This window comes from Gymnodraco acuticeps, unplaced genomic scaffold, assembly GCF_902827175.1.
Source record: "Gymnodraco acuticeps unplaced genomic scaffold, fGymAcu1.1, whole genome shotgun sequence".
In the NCBI taxonomy this organism is placed as follows: domain Eukaryota; kingdom Metazoa; phylum Chordata; class Actinopteri; order Perciformes; family Bathydraconidae; genus Gymnodraco; species Gymnodraco acuticeps.
In genome coordinates, this window is record NW_022991013.1 from 442689 (window position 1) to 463319 (window position 20631).

At 37.8% G+C, this 20631-nt stretch overlaps 4 protein-coding genes and 1 pseudogene across 6 annotated transcripts in view; all 5 read left to right on the forward strand.

The window, feature by feature from the left end:
* Positions 1 to 1014: 1014 nt before the first annotated feature.
* LOC117559448 lies at positions 1015 to 2597 on the forward strand (annotated as a pseudogene).
* A 276-nt stretch (positions 2598 to 2873) lies between these two features.
* On the forward strand, positions 2874 to 4150 carry LOC117559449 (immunoglobulin kappa light chain-like). Its single transcript, XM_034236216.1, is given in 3 exon segments — positions 2874 to 3774; positions 3845 to 3888; positions 4031 to 4150. Coding segments are annotated over 3 exon segments (1065 nt in total).
* A 3279-nt stretch (positions 4151 to 7429) lies between these two features.
* Positions 7430 to 9006, forward strand: LOC117559440. The gene is made up of 5 exons (XM_034236209.1): positions 7430 to 7487; positions 7627 to 8331; positions 8438 to 8557; positions 8652 to 8695; positions 8789 to 9006. Exons 1-5 carry the CDS (start codon positions 7433 to 7435, stop codon positions 8906 to 8908), a joined length of 1044 nt encoding a protein of 347 aa, XP_034092100.1. The 5' UTR covers positions 7430 to 7432; the 3' UTR covers positions 8909 to 9006.
* Positions 9007 to 11778: 2772 nt separating this feature from the next.
* The window catches only part of LOC117559438, a 50981-nt gene continuing 42128 nt past the window's right edge, over positions 11779 to 20631 (forward strand). Inside the window, exons 1-4 of the mRNA XM_034236204.1 lie at positions 11779 to 11833; positions 11974 to 12678; positions 12797 to 12916; positions 12998 to 13039. Coding sequence (XP_034092095.1) covers positions 11779 to 11833; positions 11974 to 12678; positions 12797 to 12916; positions 12998 to 13039 — 922 coding nt within the window. The remainder of the gene's footprint in view (positions 11834 to 11973; positions 12679 to 12796; positions 12917 to 12997; positions 13040 to 20631) is intronic.
* Positions 16646 to 19004, forward strand: LOC117559439. 3 transcript variants are annotated; one of them, XM_034236206.1, is made up of 5 exons: positions 16646 to 16739; positions 16872 to 17573; positions 17682 to 17801; positions 17896 to 17939; positions 18031 to 19004. In XM_034236206.1, the coding sequence occupies exons 1-5, from the start codon at positions 16685 to 16687 to the stop codon at positions 18148 to 18150; spliced, it is 1041 nt and encodes a 346-aa protein (XP_034092097.1). In that variant the 5' UTR covers positions 16646 to 16684; the 3' UTR covers positions 18151 to 19004. The 3 variants fall into 3 exon arrangements, with proteins under 3 accessions (XP_034092097.1, XP_034092098.1, XP_034092096.1); XM_034236207.1 differs by having other exon boundaries at positions 16872 to 17117; positions 17211 to 17573; positions 17896 to 19004; XM_034236205.1 differs by having other exon boundaries at positions 17896 to 19004.

The following is a 20631-nucleotide window of genomic DNA, read 5'->3' on the forward strand; positions in this document are numbered from 1 at the left end:
GAACACACACACACACACACACACACACACACACACACACACACACACACACACACTTTGTATTGTATTATTGAATGAGAGAGGTTCCAGGTTGAATTGAGGCGAATATTTGTAATGTTCAGAGGCTGTTGTGTTTAATATTCATGAGTATATTTGTCATTGTTCAAATGATAAACATTTGCATAAAGCATATTTGTCCACTCATATGTTGATAAGAGTATTAAAAACTTGAAAAATATTCCTCTAAGGTACATTTAGAACAGATAAAAAATGTGCGATTAATTTGCGATTAATCGCGATTAACTATGGACAATCATGCGATTAATCGCGATTAAATATTTTAATCGACTGACAGCCCTAATTTAAATGCAATTGAATCCATTGGTTTCATATAAAGGAATGGCTCAAATCAGTTTCTCCTTTTTCAGGACTCAATTATCACTAAGACCTTGGCCTATACTAATAGGCGAATGGTAGATAGAGTTTATTTTCGAACTACTTCACTCATACTTCTGAGCCATGTAGACAAAGGGACAGTGTACTGAATGAGAGAAGATGTTTTAACTAACATATATGCATAAAAAAATAAATGGATTTCTGTGTCGCAATCCAATAAGTACCATTCATTTTCAAATAACACCAAACCTGTTGCAGTAACTTAGCTTCAGCCGAAGCCTAAACAACAAATGAAACTAACTTGTTACACTTTCATATTATATTCACAGCATTAATGGAGCTACAGACAAAGCTGTGTGTGTACCCAGAGTTTATTCTCCTTACTTTTAAACATAGCACAAGATAAAGAGCCATTGTGTTCTTCATTTACCTTTCACCAAGTGATTCTTCTCAAGAACCAAACTTGAAACTATAGATGGCTGTACATGTACATGTGTTCAAGTTTTTTTAAGTAGGATGTACAAAGTCACTTTAGGCTGGCCAATGAAACGCAGTCTTGTGTCTTAAGAGTGGAGAGAGTACCGAGATCATTTTCACTCAACTCAAGAATTCAACAAGATGACGTCTCCAAAGTTAGTCTTATATCTGATGTGTTTGCTCTTGGGAACAATCGGTGAGTTGTATTTTTATCTTGCTTTTAATTTTCAGCTACTTTCATGGAAATGCTTTCAATATTTGTTCATTCAAACTTGCTGAATATAATTAATTGTATATTTCCTTTGACTCTTATTTCAGCTCAGACGACTGATCGGAAAATATCTTCAAGTGTTCGTCAAGAGAAACGTTTTATATCTGCTAATGTTGGAGAAAATGTGACTTTGCCATGCTACATTGAAGATGGTTAAACAAATTGGCTTTACTGGTTTAAACAAACTCTGGGACAGAAACCAAAGCTCATCTCTACCGCCTATAAGTATAATGCAAAACCCACTTTTTATCATGAATTTAAGAACAATTCACGCTTCACACTTGATCATGGAAAAAGTAGAAATCACCTGACAATTTTGAACTTGCACATTTTGGACTCAGCTACTTACTACTGTGCATTTGCCCCTCGAAGAAGGCACTACAATCAGTGTCAATGGTTCTGGTTTGAACCCCCCACCTTCGGTCCATCAGTCAGCATCTGAGATCATCCAGTCAGGAGACTCTGTGACTCTGAACTGTACAGTACACACTGGCAGCTGTGATGGAGAACACAGTGTTTACTGGTTCAAAAACTCTGAGGACTCTCCAGGACTCCTTTACACCCATGGAGGCAGGAATGATCAGTGTGAGAGGAAACCCAACACACAAACACGTCTGTGAATACAACCTGCCAATGGAGAACCTGAATCCTTCTCATTTTGGGACCTACTACTGTGCTGTTGCCTCATGTAGACACATACTGTTTGGAGACGGGACCAAGCTGGACATTGAAGGTAAGCAAATCTCTAAATGATTTAATGAAAAGTAATGAATGTCTAATTTCCAATCACACACTTTAATCACAAAGCTAAGTTTCTGTTTTTGGTGTTTACTCTCTACAGATGAGGTCGACTCTCTTGTGTATTTCTTAAGTGGAGCTTTGGCATTCAACTCCATTCTGGTAGTTTTACTGGCTTTCTTAGTGTACACGATGAAAAAGAGAAACAACTGCCAATCAACAGGTAACTTGTAATTATTGTATACGTCCGAAAGATTGTTTGCAACCAAAGAAACGTGTTGAGAAACACAAATGTTGTCTTTCAAATGTCTTTCCAGAGTCTGAAGCAAGATTATCAACTCCCTCTACAGCAAATGCAGAGGTATCATTTATCTAAATAAGTTTAATGTTTTAATGAAATACATGTTTACTCCTGTTCAATATCTTTATCCATTTCTATATATTTTGTCACCAGGGTTACCAGGATGCAGGCAGCCTCCATTATGCTGCTGTAAGTGTCAATGTTCCCAACAGATCAAGACGACAGAGGAACATCCCCAACGATGAATATGTGTACTCTGGTGTCAAACTGTTGACCTACATTGCTAAATTACTTTTGTTAAACAAAATTGGATTGGTGATGTTTGAAATGTGATATAGATTTTAAAGTAGGTGTTTTAATGTTGTGCTTTATGTTTTCTTATGTCCATTGTATATCCTCAGTATTCAAAACTGACTCAAATATTAAATGGACACTTTTGTATTGATACAATACATCGTGTGCATGTGTTCACTTCCTCATAGAAATATATCTTTTTACAATCTTCAAACCTCTTTTTAATCATTTTAATGTAGTTCAAAACCAATCAAATAAAATGTATGCATTTTACAAGAGTAGCTCAGATGTTACTTCTCTGGTCCACACTTTTGTGGAAATCTAATAGATAGAGTATAGCATATTACTTAGGAGTTTAGTTATATTGCATATTGACAGAGACTGAACAGAAAACCAATGGTCTGTACCATTGTACTGTTGGGGTTAGGTAACTCAAGGGTTTTCAGTCCTACAACGCTGGTTCACTTCTTACCAGGACAGATTGCAATGATTACTTGCCTAACAACTCACCTTCTGAGAAACCCTGGGTTGACTTATATATCTGCTAATGTTGGAGTAAATGTGACTTTGCCATGCTACAATGAAGATGATGATACAAATCGGCTTTACTGGTTCAAACAAACTCTGGGACAGAAACCAAGGCTCATCTCATCCGTCTGTCCTTATGATGCAAGACCCACTTTTTATGATGAATTCAACAACAAGTCACGCTTCACATTTGATCACGGAAAAAGTACAAATCACCTGACGATTTTAAATGTGCACATTTCAGACTCAGCAACTTACTACTGTGCATTTACCAATCGATATGTCGTGAATTTTGCCTTAGGCACTACTATCAGTGTCACAGGTTCAGGTTTGAACATCCCACCTTCAGTCCATCAGTCAGAATCTGAGATCATCCAGTCAGGAGACTCTGTGACTCTGAACTGTACAGTACACACTGGCAGCTGTGATAGAGAACACAGTCTTTACTGGTTCAAAAACTCTGAGGACTCTCCAGGACTCCTTTACACCCATGGAGGCAGGAATGATCAGTGTGAGAGGAAACCCAACACACAGACACACACCTGTGTGTACAACCTGCCAATGGAGAGCTTGAATCTTTCTCATGCTGGGACTTACTACTGTGCTGTTGCCTCATGTGGACACATACTGTTTGGAAATGGGACCAAGCTCGACTTTGAAGGTAAGTAATTTACTAGATTATTTAATGAAGATTAAATTATTATCCTGGTTGTTCTACTGGCTTTCATAATAAACAAGATGAAGAAAATGAACAGCTGCCAGTCAACAGGTAACTGGTAATGTTTTTATTGTTTCGTTTGATGATGGCTTTAAAATTAAAACTTATATTTCTGTTTTGCAGTCTTCAACAAGATTTCCAGCTCCGCCCACAGCAGATTCAGAGGTGAGTAAAACAAGTTCACTGGAAATAAAATGCTAAATTAACATTCAGAATCTTTTGTTGCACAATAAATTGTTTCCTGGATATTATTATTGTCAAGATAAAAATAAGGATCAACTGGTATATATATATAAAGTGTTACCAGGGTTACCAGCGAGCAGAGAATATCTACTATGGTGCTTTGGGTGTCAACCTGACAAACAGATCAGGAAGACAGAGGGAGCCGACCTGGAGTGAATGTGTGTATTACAGCGTAAAGCAGTAGAACAGGAAGTAGTACATTTGTACTTTTGAGTCAGACAAGTTGTTCCTTTTTTATTCCTTCTCTGTGGTCTGCAGCCCAAAAAAAAACAAGATCATTCTGTGCTTTGTTAATGTGTATTTTAAGGATAGTAACCAGAAGCCTATCTTTAGTTTTAACATCATTTTATTATTTTTGAAATCCTCCTTGTATTTTAAAACCTCTTAAGCCCCACGGACCCGGTTCCGGGGCCGAAATCGCGTCATTTGCAGGAAACAACGTCTAAGGAACCTTAATATTTAATAAACTATGAATATTTTATATCCATATAATGGGAACAAACTCATTTAACTGATCTTTTTAATGTTTCTTTTTTTTAAAAACACACAATGCTAACAGTGAGCCTCTGAATTAGCCCCGACCGAACAATTCTAACCTATTACTGCACCGAAAATCACTCCTAGCTCCCTTATTACTTATTCTAGCTGCACATCCAACACATCGTTTATGATCGTAAAGACACAGAATCTAACGGTTCCCACCTCAACACTGAAAGATACAAACTTGCGACGTTATCAACAAAAACGTACATCAAAACAAGTGGCGCTCGGTAGCCAACAACGCTAACATGGCTTACCTTCGTCTTTGTCTGGTCTAAACTGGTCTTCAATGGCATTAAAACAATAACAACGATGATGTAGTTAATCCATAGGTTAATATCCAATGTGGCTGTGTCCCCTTTGAAATGTTCTGATAATCTATAAGCAATAAAACTGCAATTCCGTTTTAAAATAGTAGAGCAGGCCATTCCTACGCTCTGTAGCTTGATTGAATGCGCAAGGACGTCACCTTTTTGTTTTAACATGAGTGTGTGCGGGACGATTTCCCTTCGATTCTATTGGCTCTAATGGTCAGACAGAGATGTCACATGTCAAAATCGAACAAGGGGGGCCAGAGATAAGGAAAATCCACCCAAATGGCCCAAGAAGAGGTTTTTTTTGCTAAATCTGTCTGAAAAGGTCAAATATCACTTGTTTTGCATCAATCTTGATACAGGGTACTTATTATATGTTGTACTTTGGATTCCTAAAGCGTTTAGTCTACTAACCTATCATCCAAGGTTAGTTTTCACTATAAGTACAACATATTTTTTGGACGGACACTATAATTTACAGTTTTTTACCATGTTCAATCTGAATTTTCTTTAAAATAAAAAAAACATCTATATTGATTCTGACTTTTCTACATCCAACTCACAGGTTTATCATTACTTTGAGAAAAAAGATTATTAATTTAACCCTTTTAGAAGGGAAGATATGGTCATTTGTTCTGGGAATGTCATTTTCGAGCCTGAAACCTGAAAAACAGGCTTGTGGCTTAAGAGGTTTAACCAGATCCAACATGTATTTTTGTATTTTGAAGTTATTGCATTTATGATCAATAAAAATCAACATTTGGAGCAATATAGTATGTGTTTACTTGACAATCCAACAGCTTTTTTCTTTATTTGCTATTAAAGCTTACCTCAAGTGGCCATTCAATGAACTGCACTTTTTCTTTTCACTTCTGCATTAGCATACTTCTTCTGAACCGGTAGTTGCTGCTTGGCTATGACATACAATACAAAAAGGATGTGCAATGCAATTCTACTGGGTAACAGCAAACAGCTTCAAATTTAAAAGATTTCAGAGGTTTAATGTCATATGTAAACATATAGTTTTCACTTGTACTTACTCACAAAATCAATCTTAAAGGTCCCATATTATACTTTATTTGAACAACATATTATAGGGCCAAATCTATACAAAACATGTCTCTGAAGTGTTTTGCTCAAAATACCAAACAGATCACCCATTGTAGCATGCCTCTATTTCAGCCCTGTTACAAAAGTGCTGATTCTGGGTCTGGCCCTTTAAATGTAACCAAGCTGCTGGCCACGCCCCTTTGGAGCTGCTGCTGGCCACACCCCTTTGGAGCGTCCGCATGCAAGCAGTGAGCTCTGTGAAGAGAAGGCTGTCTACCAGCAGAAACTCAGCTAAACACTGCGGTGATTAAATGCCATATTATGTTCCAAACCATATCAAGCATTATTTCTGAAACAGTATGGAGCTCAAACGCTTTCTCTCTCACAGGTTTACCACAAGGACATTAACTTTTATATTCGGCTTCTTTACACATATTCTCTCCAGGACAGCGTTAGCTCTGAGTGTTAGCGATGCTTGCTAATGTAAACACAGACCATATTACTTCCAGAACACGTTACGCATTTCCGATATGATGTCAAGTCCGCGGCAAATCTGGATCAGCTCCATTACCCCCATTTTTAGAGATGTGGGTAAGGAGGAAAAGGGAGAGGGTTATATTTTCTGACACTTTGTGAGTCTCCTTACACACGAGGGACACATATGTATGTATAAAAGACATCAAAAAGTGCATTTTGCACATTATGTGATTATAAAAAAGCAGGTAAAAGTAAAGCAGAGACTCTTTTTCTGCTTCAAATGGATGTCACAGTGGGTTGCTCTGGTTCAAAAGTCACGACTGACCTTTTGTTGTAGTATCTATCTTAGTGCAGCAGCCTTTGTGGTTTTAGCAGGATGTAAGGGTGTTCTTACATAGATGCTCCTTAATCCAAAGACCACTTGCAGTGCCATTAAATGAGAAGAATATTTATCAGGTCAGATTTAACAATACTTAAACTACAAATATGTTTGTACTTAATTATTATTATGTTTTAATATTGCTGAATATAGGTATTTAAAAGTATTTGAATCGTTTAATCATGGATAAAGGCATGGTAAAATCAATTCCTACATTTTCACAGCAAAATGATCCTTAAGACCTTGGCCTTTAGTAATAGGCCTACTGTAGAAACTGTTTTTCTTTTTTGAACACTTCACTAATCCCGGAATGATTTACATTAGATGATTACAACATTGTTTTATTGACTAGCCAAAGCATATTTTCCACATACTTCTGACCATGTAGACACAGGGACAGTATATGAGAATAATTTGGCAACTTGACACTGACATACTGTATGCATAAACATTTTATTACAGTTTATTCTCCCTACTTTTAAATATAGCACAAGATACAGAGCCATTATGTTCTTCATTCAACTTTCACCAAGTGAATCCTCTCAAGAACCAAACTTGAAACTATAGATGGCAGTGAACATGTGATCAAGTTTTTTTAAAGTAGGATGTACAATGTCAGTTCAGGCTGGCCAATCAAACGCAGTCTTGTGTCTTAAGAGTGGAGAGAGTGTCTAGATAATTTTCACTGAACTCAAGAATTCAAACCATGACGTCTCCAAAGTTAGTCTTATATCTGACGTGTTTGTTCTTGGGATCAATCGGTGAGTTGTATTTTTATACTGCTTTTCCTTTTCAGCTACTTTCATAGAAATGCTTTCAATATTTTTCCATTCAAACTTCTGTACTTGCTGAATACATCCAATGTAATTAATTGTATATTTCTTTTGACTCTTATTTCAGCTCAGACGACTGATCGGAAACTATCCTCAAGTGTTCGTCAAGAGAAACGTTATATATCTGCTAATGTTGGAGTAAATGTGACTTTGCCATGCTACAATGAAGATGATGATACAAATCGGCTTTTCTGGTTCAAACAAACTCTGGGACAGAAACCAAGGCTCATCTCATCCGTCTATCCTTATGATGCAAGACCCACTTTTTATGATGAATTCAACAACAAGTCACGCTTCACACTTGATCACGGAAAAAGTACAAATCACCTGACGATTTTAAATGTGCACATTTCAGACTCAGCCACTTACTACTGTGCATTTACCAATCGATATGTGGTGAATTTTGCCTTAGGCACTACTATCAGTGTCACAGGTTCAGGTTTGAACATCCCACCTTCAGTCCATCAGTCAACATCTGAGATCATCCAGCCAGGAGACTCTGTGACTCTGAACTGTACAGTACACACTGGCAGCTGTGATGGAGAACACAGGGTTTACTGGTTCAAAAACTCTGAGGACTCTCCAGGACTCCTTTACACCCATGGAGGCAGGAATGATCAGTGTGAGAGGAAACCCAACACACAAACACACACCTGTGTGTACAACCTGCCAATGAAGAACTTGAATCTTTCTCATGCTGGGACTTACTACTGTGCTGTCGTCTCATGTGGACACATACTGTTTGGAGACGGGACCAAGCTGGACTTTAAAGGTAAGCAAATCTCTAAATGATTTAATGAAAACGAATGAATGTCTAATTTCCAATCACCCACTTTAAACAAAGCTAAGTTTCCGTTTTTGGTGTTTACTCTCTACAGATGAGGTCGACTCTCTTGTGTATTTCTTGAGTGGAGCTTTGGCATTCAACTCCATTCTAGTAGTTTTACTGGCTTTCTTGGTGTACACGATAAAAAAAAGAAACAACCGCCAATCAACGGGTAACTTGTAATTATTGTATACGTCCGAAAGATTGTTTGCAACCAAAGAAACGTGTTGAGAAATACAAATTCTGTCTTTCAAATGTCTTTCCAGAGTCTGAAGCAAGATTATCAACTCCCTCTTCAGCAAATGCAGAGGTATCATTTATCTAAATAAGTTTAATGTTTTAATCAAATACATTTTTACTCCTGTTCAATATCTTTATCCATTTCTATATATTTTGTTACCAGGGTAACGAGGATGCAGGCAGCCTCCATTATGCTGCTGTAAGTATCAATGTGCCCAACAGATCAAGACGACAGAGGAACATCCCCAACGATGAATATGTGTACTCTGGTGTCAAGCTGTAGACCTACAATGTTAAATTACTTTTGTTAAACAAAATTGGATTGGTGATGTTCGAAATTTGATATAGATTTTAAAGTAGATTTTAGAATGTTGTGCTGTATATGTTTTCTTATGTCCATTGTATCTCCTCAGTATTCAAAACTGGCTAAAATATTAAATGGACACTTTGGTCTTGATACAATTTATGTTGTGCATGTGTTCACTTCCTCATAGCAATATCTATTTTGTACAATCTTCAGACCACTTTTTAATCATGTTAATCTGATTTTAAACCAATGAAAAAACGTGTGCATTTTACAAGAGTAGCTCAGATGTTACTTCTCTGATCCATACTCTTGTGAAAATCTAATAGATAGAGCAGGGGTGCCCAACCTTTTTTGAACCGAGAGCTACTTTTAAAGTTGCCAGTCTGCCGAGATCTACCAGTCCAAATAAAGAGGTGTAGCCATTACTGACAGTCTACTACCAGGTAAATACACACTTCTACTTGTATAAAACTGACCTTTTTACGATTAATACTTCATAAAATACTGCAGATCCTTTATCTTACCTCTTTCTAATCTACACACATACAAGTATTTAACTGAAGTTACACAACAGTGTGATACAGAGTTGGAGTTTATTCACACGTCACATACTACAGTGGGTAATGTTTTCAAGAAACATTGAACAGTGCTGCCACATATGACACAGGGAAAAAAGAAAAGACTCTGAACCCTTTCTTTGCCATTATATAAAAATAGTGTTGCTACAAAAGTATAAATGAGGCTTACTAATAAGACAACTCAGATCTGAAGCTACACAGGAATCTGCTGCCAAAGTGCAATAAAAAAGACAAAATTAATAAAATCAAACCCTTTTTTTGTTGCATTTTAGTAGAGTATAAAAATAAATGCCTTTAAAATAGGATGCAAGCAACACTAGTTTCTTAAACTGAATTGATAATAGACTATAATCAATTTAAGTTTGCATTCTTATACCATTTTGTACAATAATTATAATGAATACGTTCAAACAAACTCAAATTTACAGCTGATTAATAACGGTATCTAACTTGAGTTTTTATCATATCAAAAACCTGTTGAAATGCTACTGTTATTTTATTACGCATCGGCAGCCTCCAGGAATGCTTCTTTCACAACTTCGCCGTCTTTGAAAGACTTCGTGTGTTTCGCAAGAACGTGACTGACACGATAAGATGCTCTGGTAGCAGCCTTGCTCTTGTTGTTGGGACTGGTGAAAATGGACTGCTGTGCATTTAGCTGTCCTTTCAGGCCCCTCCCCTTTTGGAGCGTAGGGCAGAATTAGGAGGGATTTCCGTCTCGTCGCGTTTGTGCACTGTTTTTAAAATGCCGCTCCTAAATTACCCTTCTTCGATAAAGCCACGCTCGCATTGCAGATGAGACAGATGCACTTTGAATTGGAATAGATACAAAAATAATCATCCTCCCACTCGGAGTGAAAATTATATATGTTTTGCTTCTGCCATAATTGCGGTATTTTGTGTGTGCGGACTGTCACTCCTGTTGACACGGACAACGTTAGCGAACTAGTGCACTGCCCACTGCTCACCAGCCACGCCCCGACACATGGGGTCACGCCGGCCAATCACAAAGCTTTGATGCCTTCAAGTGCATTATTCTGGCACAGGAAGATTATGATACAGGACATTAACGATAAAACAGAATATTGTTGTTCTATTTTTAGACACATCTCGCGATCGACTGGGAATCTCCCCGCGATCGACCGGTCGATCGACTGGTTGGGCACCCCTGAGATAGAGTATAGCTGAGAAACCCATGGGTTGACTTTCCAATTTGACAACCAAAGTAGTAGGACAGCTTAGTGAGACGCACACACAAAGGATATGCAATGCATAATTACTGGGTAACAGCCAACAGTTTCCTTTTGTACTTAGGCCTTCTGGAAAAATAGATTTGAATAAATCTTGTATAAAGTATAAATCAGAGGCCTGCTAACAGCATTGCTCCATTCCCTTGATTTAATGGGGGGACTTTTGGCACAGAAAGGTAAAGGTAAAGCAGAGGGACTTTTTCTGCTTCATAGGGATGTCACAGTGGGGCCCACTGGTTAAAAAAACAGTCCTCTCAGACCTTTTTTTGTAGTATCTATCTTAGTGCAGCGGCCTTTGTGGTTTTAGCAGGATGTAAGGGTGTTCTTACATAGATGCTCCTTAATCCAAAGATCACTTGCAGTGTCATTAAATGAGAAGAATATTTATCAGGTCAGATTTAACAATACTTAAACTACAAATATTGTTGTACTTAATATTTTTTGGTTTGGAATATTGCTGAATATAGGTATTTAAAAGTATTTGAATCGCTTAATCTTGGATAAAGGCATGGCAAAATCAATTCCTACTTTTTCACAGCAAAATGATCCTTAAGACCTTGGCCTTTAGTAATAGGCCTATTGTAGAAACTGTTTTTCTTTTTTTAAACACTTCACTAAACCCGGAATAATTTACATTAGATTATTACAACATTGTTTTATTGACTTGCCAAAGAATATTTTCCACATTACTTCTAACCCATGTAGACACAGGGACAGCATATGAGAATAATTTGACAACTTGACACTGACATATGCATAAACATTTTATTACAGTTTATTCTCCCTACTTTTAAATATAGCACAAGATACAGAGCCATTATGTTCTTCATTCAACTTTCACCAAGTGAATCTTCTCAAGAACTAAACTTGAAACTATAGATGGCAGTGAACATGTGTTCAAGTTTTTTTAAAGTAGGATGTACAATGTCAGTTCAGGCTGGCCAATCAAACGCAGTCTTGTGTCTTAAGAGTGGAGAGAGTATCGAGATCATTTTCACTGAACTCAAGAATTCAAACCATGACGTCTCCGAAGTTGGTCTTATATCTGACGTGTTTGTTCTTGGGAACAATCGGTGAGTTGTATTTTATTGTATTTTTATACTGCTTTTCCTTTTCAGCAACTTTCATGGAAATGCTTTCAATATTTTTCCATTCAAACTTCTGTACTTGCTGAATATAATTAATTGTATATTTCCTTTGACTCTTATTTCAGCTCAGACGACTGATCGGAAAATATCTTCAAGTGTTCGTCAAGAGAAACGTTATATATCTGCTAATGTTGGAGTAAATGTGACTTTGCCATGCTACATTGAAGATGGTGAAACAAATCGGCTTTACTGGTTCAAACAAACTCTGGGACATAAACCAAGGCTCATCTCATCCGTCTATCCTTATGATGCAAGACCCACTTTTTATGATGAATTCAACAACAAGTCACGCTTCACACTTGATCACGGAAAAAGTAAAAATCACCTGACGATTTTAAATGTGCACATTTCAGACTCGTCAACTTACTACTGTGCATTTACCAATCGATATGTGGTGAATTTTGCCTTAGGCACTACTATCAGTGTCACAGGTTCAGGTTTGAACATCCCACCTTCAGTCCATCAGTCAACATCTGAGATCATCCAGTCAGGAGACTCTGTGACTCTGAACTGTACAGTACACACTGGCAGCTGTGATGGAGAACACAGTGTTTACTGGTTCAAAAACTCTGAGGACTCTCCAGGACTCCTTTACACCCGTGGAGGCAGGAATGATCAGTGTGAGAGGAAACCCAACACACAGACACACACCTGTGTGTACAACCTGCCAATGGAGAACCTGAATCCTTCTCATGCTGGGACTTACTACTGTGCTGTCGTCTCATGTGGACACATACTGTTTGGAAATGGGACCAAGCTGGACTTTGAAGGTAAGTAATTTACTAGATTATTTAATGAAAATTAAATTATGGCTCATTCCAAATCAAAGTAAACATAAAAACAAAGACAAAAGCTGACCGTTCTGTTTGTGGTGTTTACTCTCTACAGATGAGGTTGACTCTCTTGTGTATTTCTTGAGTGTATCTTTGGCAATCAACACCATCCTGGTTGTTCTACTGGCTTTCATAATAAACAAGATGAAGAAAATGAACAGCTCCCAGTCAACAGGTAACTGGTAATGTTTTTATTGTTTAGTTTGATGATGTAAAATATGGCTTTAGAATTAAAACTTGTATTTTTGTTTTGCAGTCTTCAACAAGAATTCCAGCTCCGTCCACAGCAGATTCAGAGGTGAGTAAAACAAATTCACTGGAAATAAAATGCTAAATTAACATTCAGAACCTTTTGTTGCAGAATAAATTGTTTCCTGGAAACTATTATTGTCAAGATAAAAATAAGGATCAACTGGTATATATATATATATATATATATTGTGTTACCAGGGTTACCAGCGAGCAGAGAAGATCTACTATGGTGCTTTGTGTGTCAACCTGACAAACAGGTCAGGAAGACAGAGGGAGCCGACCTGGAGTGAATGTGTGTATTACAGCGTAAAGCAGTAGAACAGGAAGTAGTACATTTGTACTTTCGAGTCAGACAAGTTGTTCCTTTTTTATTCCTTCTCTGTGGTCTGCAGCCCAAAAAAAAGAGATCATTCTGCTCTTTGCTAATGTGCATTTTAAGGATAGTAACCAGAAGCCTATCTTTAGAAGCTACGATGTATTGATGATGTAAAAGTCACTTATATGCTTTTATGTTTAACCTAATTTGATTATTTGTAATATCCTCCTTGTATTTTAACCCGATCCAACATGTATTTTTGTATTTGGAAGTTATTGCATTTATGATCAATACAAATCAACATTTGGAGCAATATAGTATGTGTTTACTTGACAATCCAACAGCTTTTTTCTTTATTTGCTATTTAAGCTTACCTCAAGTGGCCATTCAATGAACTGCAGTTTATTTTTCACTCCTGCATTAGCATACTTCTTCTGAACCGGTAGTTGCTGCTTGGCTATGACATACAATACAAAAAGGATGTGCAATGCAATTCTACTGGGTAACAGCAAACAGCTTCAAATTAAAAAATGTCAGAGGTTTAATGTCATATGTAAACATATAGTTTCCATTTGTACTCACTCACAAAATCAATCTTAAAGGTCCCATATTATTAGGGATGCACGATATTGGTTTTTTGAAACCGATACCGATACCGATAACTTCCTGCTTCTCAAGACCGATACCGATAACCGATAATAATATATATATTAGGGCTGTCAGTCGATTAAAATATTTAATCGCGATTAATCGCATGATTGTCCATAGTTAATCGCGATTAATCGCAAATTAATCGCACGTTTTTTATCTGTTCTAAATGTACCTTAGAGGAATATTTTTCAAGTTTTTAATACTCTTATCAACATATGAGTGGACAAATATGCTTTATGCTAATGTTTATTATCATTTGAACAATGACAAATATTCTCATGAATATTAAACACAACAACCTCTGAACATTACAAATATTCGCCTCAATTCAACCTGGAACCTCTCTCATACAATAATACAATACAAATGGTGTGTGTGTGTGTGTGTGTGTGTGTGTGTGTGTGTGTGTGTGTGTGTGTGTGTGTGTGTGTGTGTGTGTGTGTGTGTGTGTGTGTGTGTGTGTGTGTGTGTGTGTGTGTGTGTGTGTGTGTGTGTGTGTGTGTGTGTGTGTGTGTGTGTGTGTGTGTGTGTGATGGATCGTTGGAGCTATGTGCAACTCAAGGCATATGCTCGAACGGGAGCTGCCTGGACGCTGCAATCATGTTGCGCGCACTATCCGTGCTGAGTGTGCTGACTTTTCGTACAATGTCCCACTGTCTGGCTTCCTGCATAAAGTCAAGTGCTCGGCGCAGTTGTCGGAGAAATGTCGCTCCTCTGTTTTCATTTAAACAGCTCCTTATATCCGTTAGCGCAGCTAGCTAGCACCAGATGCTAACAACAACAATGCACGTAAGGTCTCTCTCTCGCTCGCTCGGGCCACACATACACACACCCTCCCGGTCCTCCCAACAGGCATGAGTTAGGGAGCGCTGGATTTGTGAAAAACTCCCCTCTTCCTAAACCACTAATACCACAGTACTGGCAAAACGGGAGGAGCCGAGTGAAAAACAAGCGCCCCTCATCCCAATCCACCCACACCGCAGTATTTTTTCTTTTTTTTTAACCAAAAAATATATTGTATATTATCGGGGCTATTAATACTTGTATCGGGTTTATCGGTATCGGGTATATTATCGGGCTGATAATTATCGTGCACCACTACATATTATACTTTATTTGAACAATATAATATAGGGCCAAATCTATACAAACATGTCTCTGAAGTGTTTTGCTCAAAATAACAAACAGATCCTCCATTATTGCCATGCCTCTATTTCAGCCTTGTTACAAAAGTGCTGATCCTGGGTCTGGCCCTTTCAATGTAACCGAGCTGCTGCTGGCCACGCCCCTTTGGAGCTGCTGCTGGCCACGCCCCTTTAGAGCGTCCACATGCAAGCGGTGAGCTCTGTTAAAAGAAGGCTGTCTACCAGCAGAAACTCAGCCAAACACTGCCGTGAAACGCCATATTATGTTCCAAACCATATCAAGCATTATTTCTGAAACAGTATGGAGCTCAAATGCTTTCTCTCTCACGGGTTTACCACAAGGACATTAACTTTTATATCGGGCTTCTTTTCACATATTCTCTCCAGCACAGCGTTAGCTCTGAGTGTTAGCGATGCTTGCTAATGTAAACACAGACCATATTACTTCCAGAACACGTTACGCATTTCCGATATGTCGTCAAGTCCGTAGCAAATCTGGATCAGCTCCGTTGTACCCCTGTTTTTAGAGATGTGAGTAAGGAGGAAAAGAGAGAGGGTTGTATTTTGTGACACTTTGTGAGTCTCCTTACACACAGAGGGACACATATTTATGTATAAAAGACATAAAAAAGTGCATTTTGCATAATAGGTGACCTTTAATAAAGCTTGTATAATGTATAAATGAGAGGCCTGCTCACATGATTCATCTATTCTCTTGATTTAATGGGGGGCTTTTAGTGCAGACAGGTAAAAGTAAAGCAGAGACACTTTTTCTGCTTCAAAGGGATGTCACAGTCGGTTGCTCTGGTTCAAAAGACACTTCTCTCAGACCTTTTGTTGTAGTATTTCTGTTAGTGCAGCAGCTTTTGTGGTTTTTAGCAGGATGTAAGGGTGTTGGTAATCTTAGATGCTCCTTAATCCAAAAACCACTTGCAGTGCCATTAAATAAGAAGAATATGTATCAGGTCAGCTTTAACAATACTTAAACTACAAATATTTGTGTAATTCATTTTTTTACTTTTTTATATTGCTGAATAAAGGTATTTAAAAGTGTTTGAATCCTTTAATCTCGGATGTAAAATCAATTCCTACATTTTCACAGCAAAATGATCCTTAAGACCTTGGCCTTTAGTAATAAGCCTACTGTAGAAACTGTTTTTCTTTTTTGAACAACTTCACTAAACCCGGAATGATTTACATTAGATGATTACACCATTGTTTTATTGACTAGCCAAAGCATACTTTCCACAAACTTATGACCCATGTACAGGGACAGTATATGAGAATAATTTGGAAACTTGACACTGACATATGCATAAACATTTTATTACAGTTTATTCTCCCTACTTTTAAATATAGCACAAGATAAAGAGCCATTGCGTTCTTCATGTACCTTTCACCAAGTGAATCTTCTCAAGAACTAAACTTGAAACTATAGATGGCAGTGAACATGTGATCAAGTTTTTTTTAAGTAGGAGGTACAAAGTCACTTCAGGCTGGCCAATCAAACGCTGTCTTCTGTCTTAAGAGTGGAGAGAGTATCGAAATCATTTTCACTGAACTCAAGAATTAGAACAAGATGACGTCTCCAAAGTTGGTCTTATATCTGACGTGTTTGTTCTTGGGAAAAATCGGTGAGTTGTATTTTTATGCCGCTCACCTTTTTAGCTACTTTTCATTTAAATGCTTTTAATATTTTTTATTTAAACAATGTGCTGAAATAATCTATTGTAATTATTAAAGTATGTCTTTCACTCTTATTTCAGCTCTGACGACTAATCGGAAAATATCTTCAAGTGTTCAACAAGAGAAACGTTTTATATCTGCTAATGTTGGAGAAAATGTGACTTTGCCATGCTACATTGAAGACTGTGATACAGATTGGCTTTACTGGTTCAAACTAACTTTGGGACAGAAACCGAGGATCATCTCTACCGCCTATAAGTATAACGCAAAACCCACTTTTTATCATGAATTCAACAATTCACGCTTCACACTTGATCACGGAAAAAGTACAAATCACTTGACAATTTTAAATTTGCACATTTCAGACTCAGCTACTTACTACTGTGCATTTGCCGTTCAATATGTGTTGAATTTTGCAGAAGGCATTACAATCAGTGTCAAAGGTTCAGGTTTGAACATCCTACCTTCGGTCCATCAGTCAACATCTGAGATCATCCAGTCAGGAGACTCTGTGACTCTGAACTGTACAGTACACACTGGCAGCTGTGATGGAGAACACAGTCTTTACTGGTTCAAACACTCTGAGGACTCTCCAGGACTCCTTTACACCCGTGGAGGCAGGAATGATCAGTGTGAGAGGAAACCCAACACACAAACACACACCTGTGAATACATCCTGCCAATGGAGAGCCTGAATCCTTCTCATGCTGGGACCTACTACTGTGCTGTTGCCTCATGTGGACACATACTGTTTGGAAATGGGACCAAACTGGACTTTGAAGGTAAGCAAATCACTCAATTATTTAATGAAAAGTAATGTATGTCTAATTCCCAATCACACACTTTAAACACAAAGATAACACTCTGTTTTTGGTGTTTACTCTCTACAGATGAGGTTGACTCTCTTGTGTATTTCTTAAGTGGAGCTTTAGCATTCAACTCCATTCTGGTCGTTTTACTGGCTTTCTTAGTGTACACGATGAAAAAGATTAACAGCTGCCAATCAACAGGTAACTTGTAATTATTGTATGTGTCTGAAAGCTTGTTTGCATCCAATGAAACTTTTGGAGGAATACAAATTCTGTCTTTCAAATGTCTTTCCAGAGTCTGAAGCAAGATTATCAACTCCCTTTACAGCAAATGCAGAGGTGAAATGTATCTCAATAAGTTCAATTTTTATCGATTACATTTTTACTTCTATTCAATATCTTTATCCATTTATATTTATTTTGTCACCAGGGGTACCGCGATGCAAACTGCCTCCATTATGCTGCTTTAAGTGTCAATGTGCCCAGCAGATCAAGACGACAGAGGAACATCAACAACGATGAATGTGTGTACTCTGGTGTTCAGCTGTAGACCTACTACACATTACTTGTGTTGATTTAAAATAAGATTCAGTCATCTTTCAAATGTAAAATAGAATTAGAAGTAGATTAAGAGATAAATGTATTTTCCTAGTGGTCTGTGCTACAAAATTGCAGCCATATATTCCTAATTTAGTTCAAATTTGGTACCAATTTGTAGATGATGTTAGACTTTTTTTTAAGTTTCCTTAACCTTAGCCAAAATAACTTGTCATAACATATCTTTTTTAAATCATCTTTTAGTTTCATGTATTCATATTTTGTAGAAAACTAAAATGTTGTGCTTTATATGCTTTTTTCTGTCCATTGTATGTCATGTCATGATCAAAAAGGGCTAATTTATTAAATGGACTCTTTCATCTTGAGAAAATATCTTATATGCATATGTGTTCACTTCCTCATATGGCGATATCTCTTTTTTTGACAATCTTCAGACCTCTTTTTATATATTTTTAGCTTGTTCAATACTATGACAAAATAAAAAAGGGTATGCTTTTCACAAAAGTGTGGAGATCAGATTTTACTTTACTGATCTATACTCCTATGGACATTTAAGATAGAGTATGGCATTAAGACTAAATAGTTTGGTTATGCAGCAGATTGACCGACGAAGTATGAACTAAAGAAAAGGACTTAAATACAATCTAATCAAACCAACCCACTCTCTTCAGTCTGCGTACAAATGACACGACTTTACACATTGGAAATGCGTGCAATAGATACGCAGAAGTCCGATTTTGCGTTCATATGATACGCTAACCATTCCCATTGCAACCCTGTCTCCTAAAAATTACATTCCCACAGAACTAAACTGCATTCTCAATTACGTTTAGCTAGAAACTTGTTTTCTCCCACGTTACGTTTGTTATGAACGTATCTTAAATACGTTTATTTTCTACATATCTTTGCCATTTATTGTCTTGCTTATAATAATGATGATAGTCATTTATAAATATAATTTTAGAGCACACCTTTGAAATCTACAATCGGGCTCGATATTGTGGTGACCACCTATTAATACACTGGGACATAATTCATACATGGAACTACAGTTGGGGCTATTGTTCCCACACGGACATGTTATGTGTTTACTATATATGTTGTGTGCCCTCCTGACTTCACTCTCTTGTCGACCCGGGCTGCGACCCGACAACATGTCCTTTGCAGCTTGTGAATAAATCTTAATTCTTGCACCTTCCTTGCACCGCCTCTGACTCCATATCTCTCGGCACTACAATATATAGTTAAATTAAAATCTGTTGGCGAGGCCGTAATTTTGCCAGCTGTTACTCTCATGAGCGAGGCGGAAAATAATAGTTTTATCATGCCAAAAAGCTGCTGTGTCGTTTATTGCACCTCAAACATTAAAACAAATCCAGAGTTACGTGTTTCTGTACTTCCTCTAAGAAGAAAGGACAGTAAAAGAAGAGCTCTATGGCTTCAGGCTTGATCGCCGTTCAAATGACAGCGTTGGTTTCTCCAAAAGTGGGCGGGGCTGTAAAGTGATCATCTATTGCTCAAAACCATTATATTTATTCTAACGTAAATGACATGCCAGTGTTTTATCTTTTTATTTAGCTATTTGTTTTTGCATGTTTAACTGGGAATGTTTTCATGTTGAACCGGAAATACGTCACTTCGTCTTCTTCGTCCCTTTTACGTCCCTTTTATGTTCCAGACATGGCTCACATGGATGTATATGTATAATAAGCAGTGGCGTTTTCTCCCGGAGGCCAAGGGAAGCCAGGCTTCCCCTGTTTTTTCGGATTGTAGTTATAATTTAAATAAATAAATAAAAACACTTTGTTTTGTTTCGATAATTCTGCTTTGCTGTGTGTTGCTGCCGGCCCGTCTCTCCCCCATTCTCATTGAGTATTTTACAAAGAGTGAAACAAACAGCGCTCCTCTAGATGTTATGGTAAACAGTAGATTGCACTCACTGTTGCGAGAGGAGGCCAGCCGAATCTGACTTCCTTTGGTGAAAAAAAATGGAGGGATTGACCAATCAGATGAGGCCCACGTGATGCCCCTGCCAACCTGTGATTGGTCAGGGCCATGCCAAGGGAAGCCAGCCGCCTCTTGCTTCCCTTCAGAGGCGGCTGGCGGCTGGCAATTTGATTGGACACTGCCATCCAATCAAATCACATCAACATCAGTTTTAATACTGTAACTGTCATCACCGCCGTTAGAAATTATCAAGCAAATGAAGCATTATGGAGGGTGGAGATTTGGCGTACTTAATCAAACATAACTTTACTAAACTTCCGCTGCAGCAGCAACTAAAAATTAAATCAGATGACAGGCCAATGCCCACACTCGAGCTGTGTGTACACAGAGGAAAAAGGGAGATAATCGGACGTTCAATGAGGACAATTATGTCCGCACGGAGTGGCTAACTGGAAGCGCTAAACTTCAGCGTCTATTTGGCTGGCCATGTCTTCTTTTTGACAAGGATTCGTGCTCCCTGAACAAT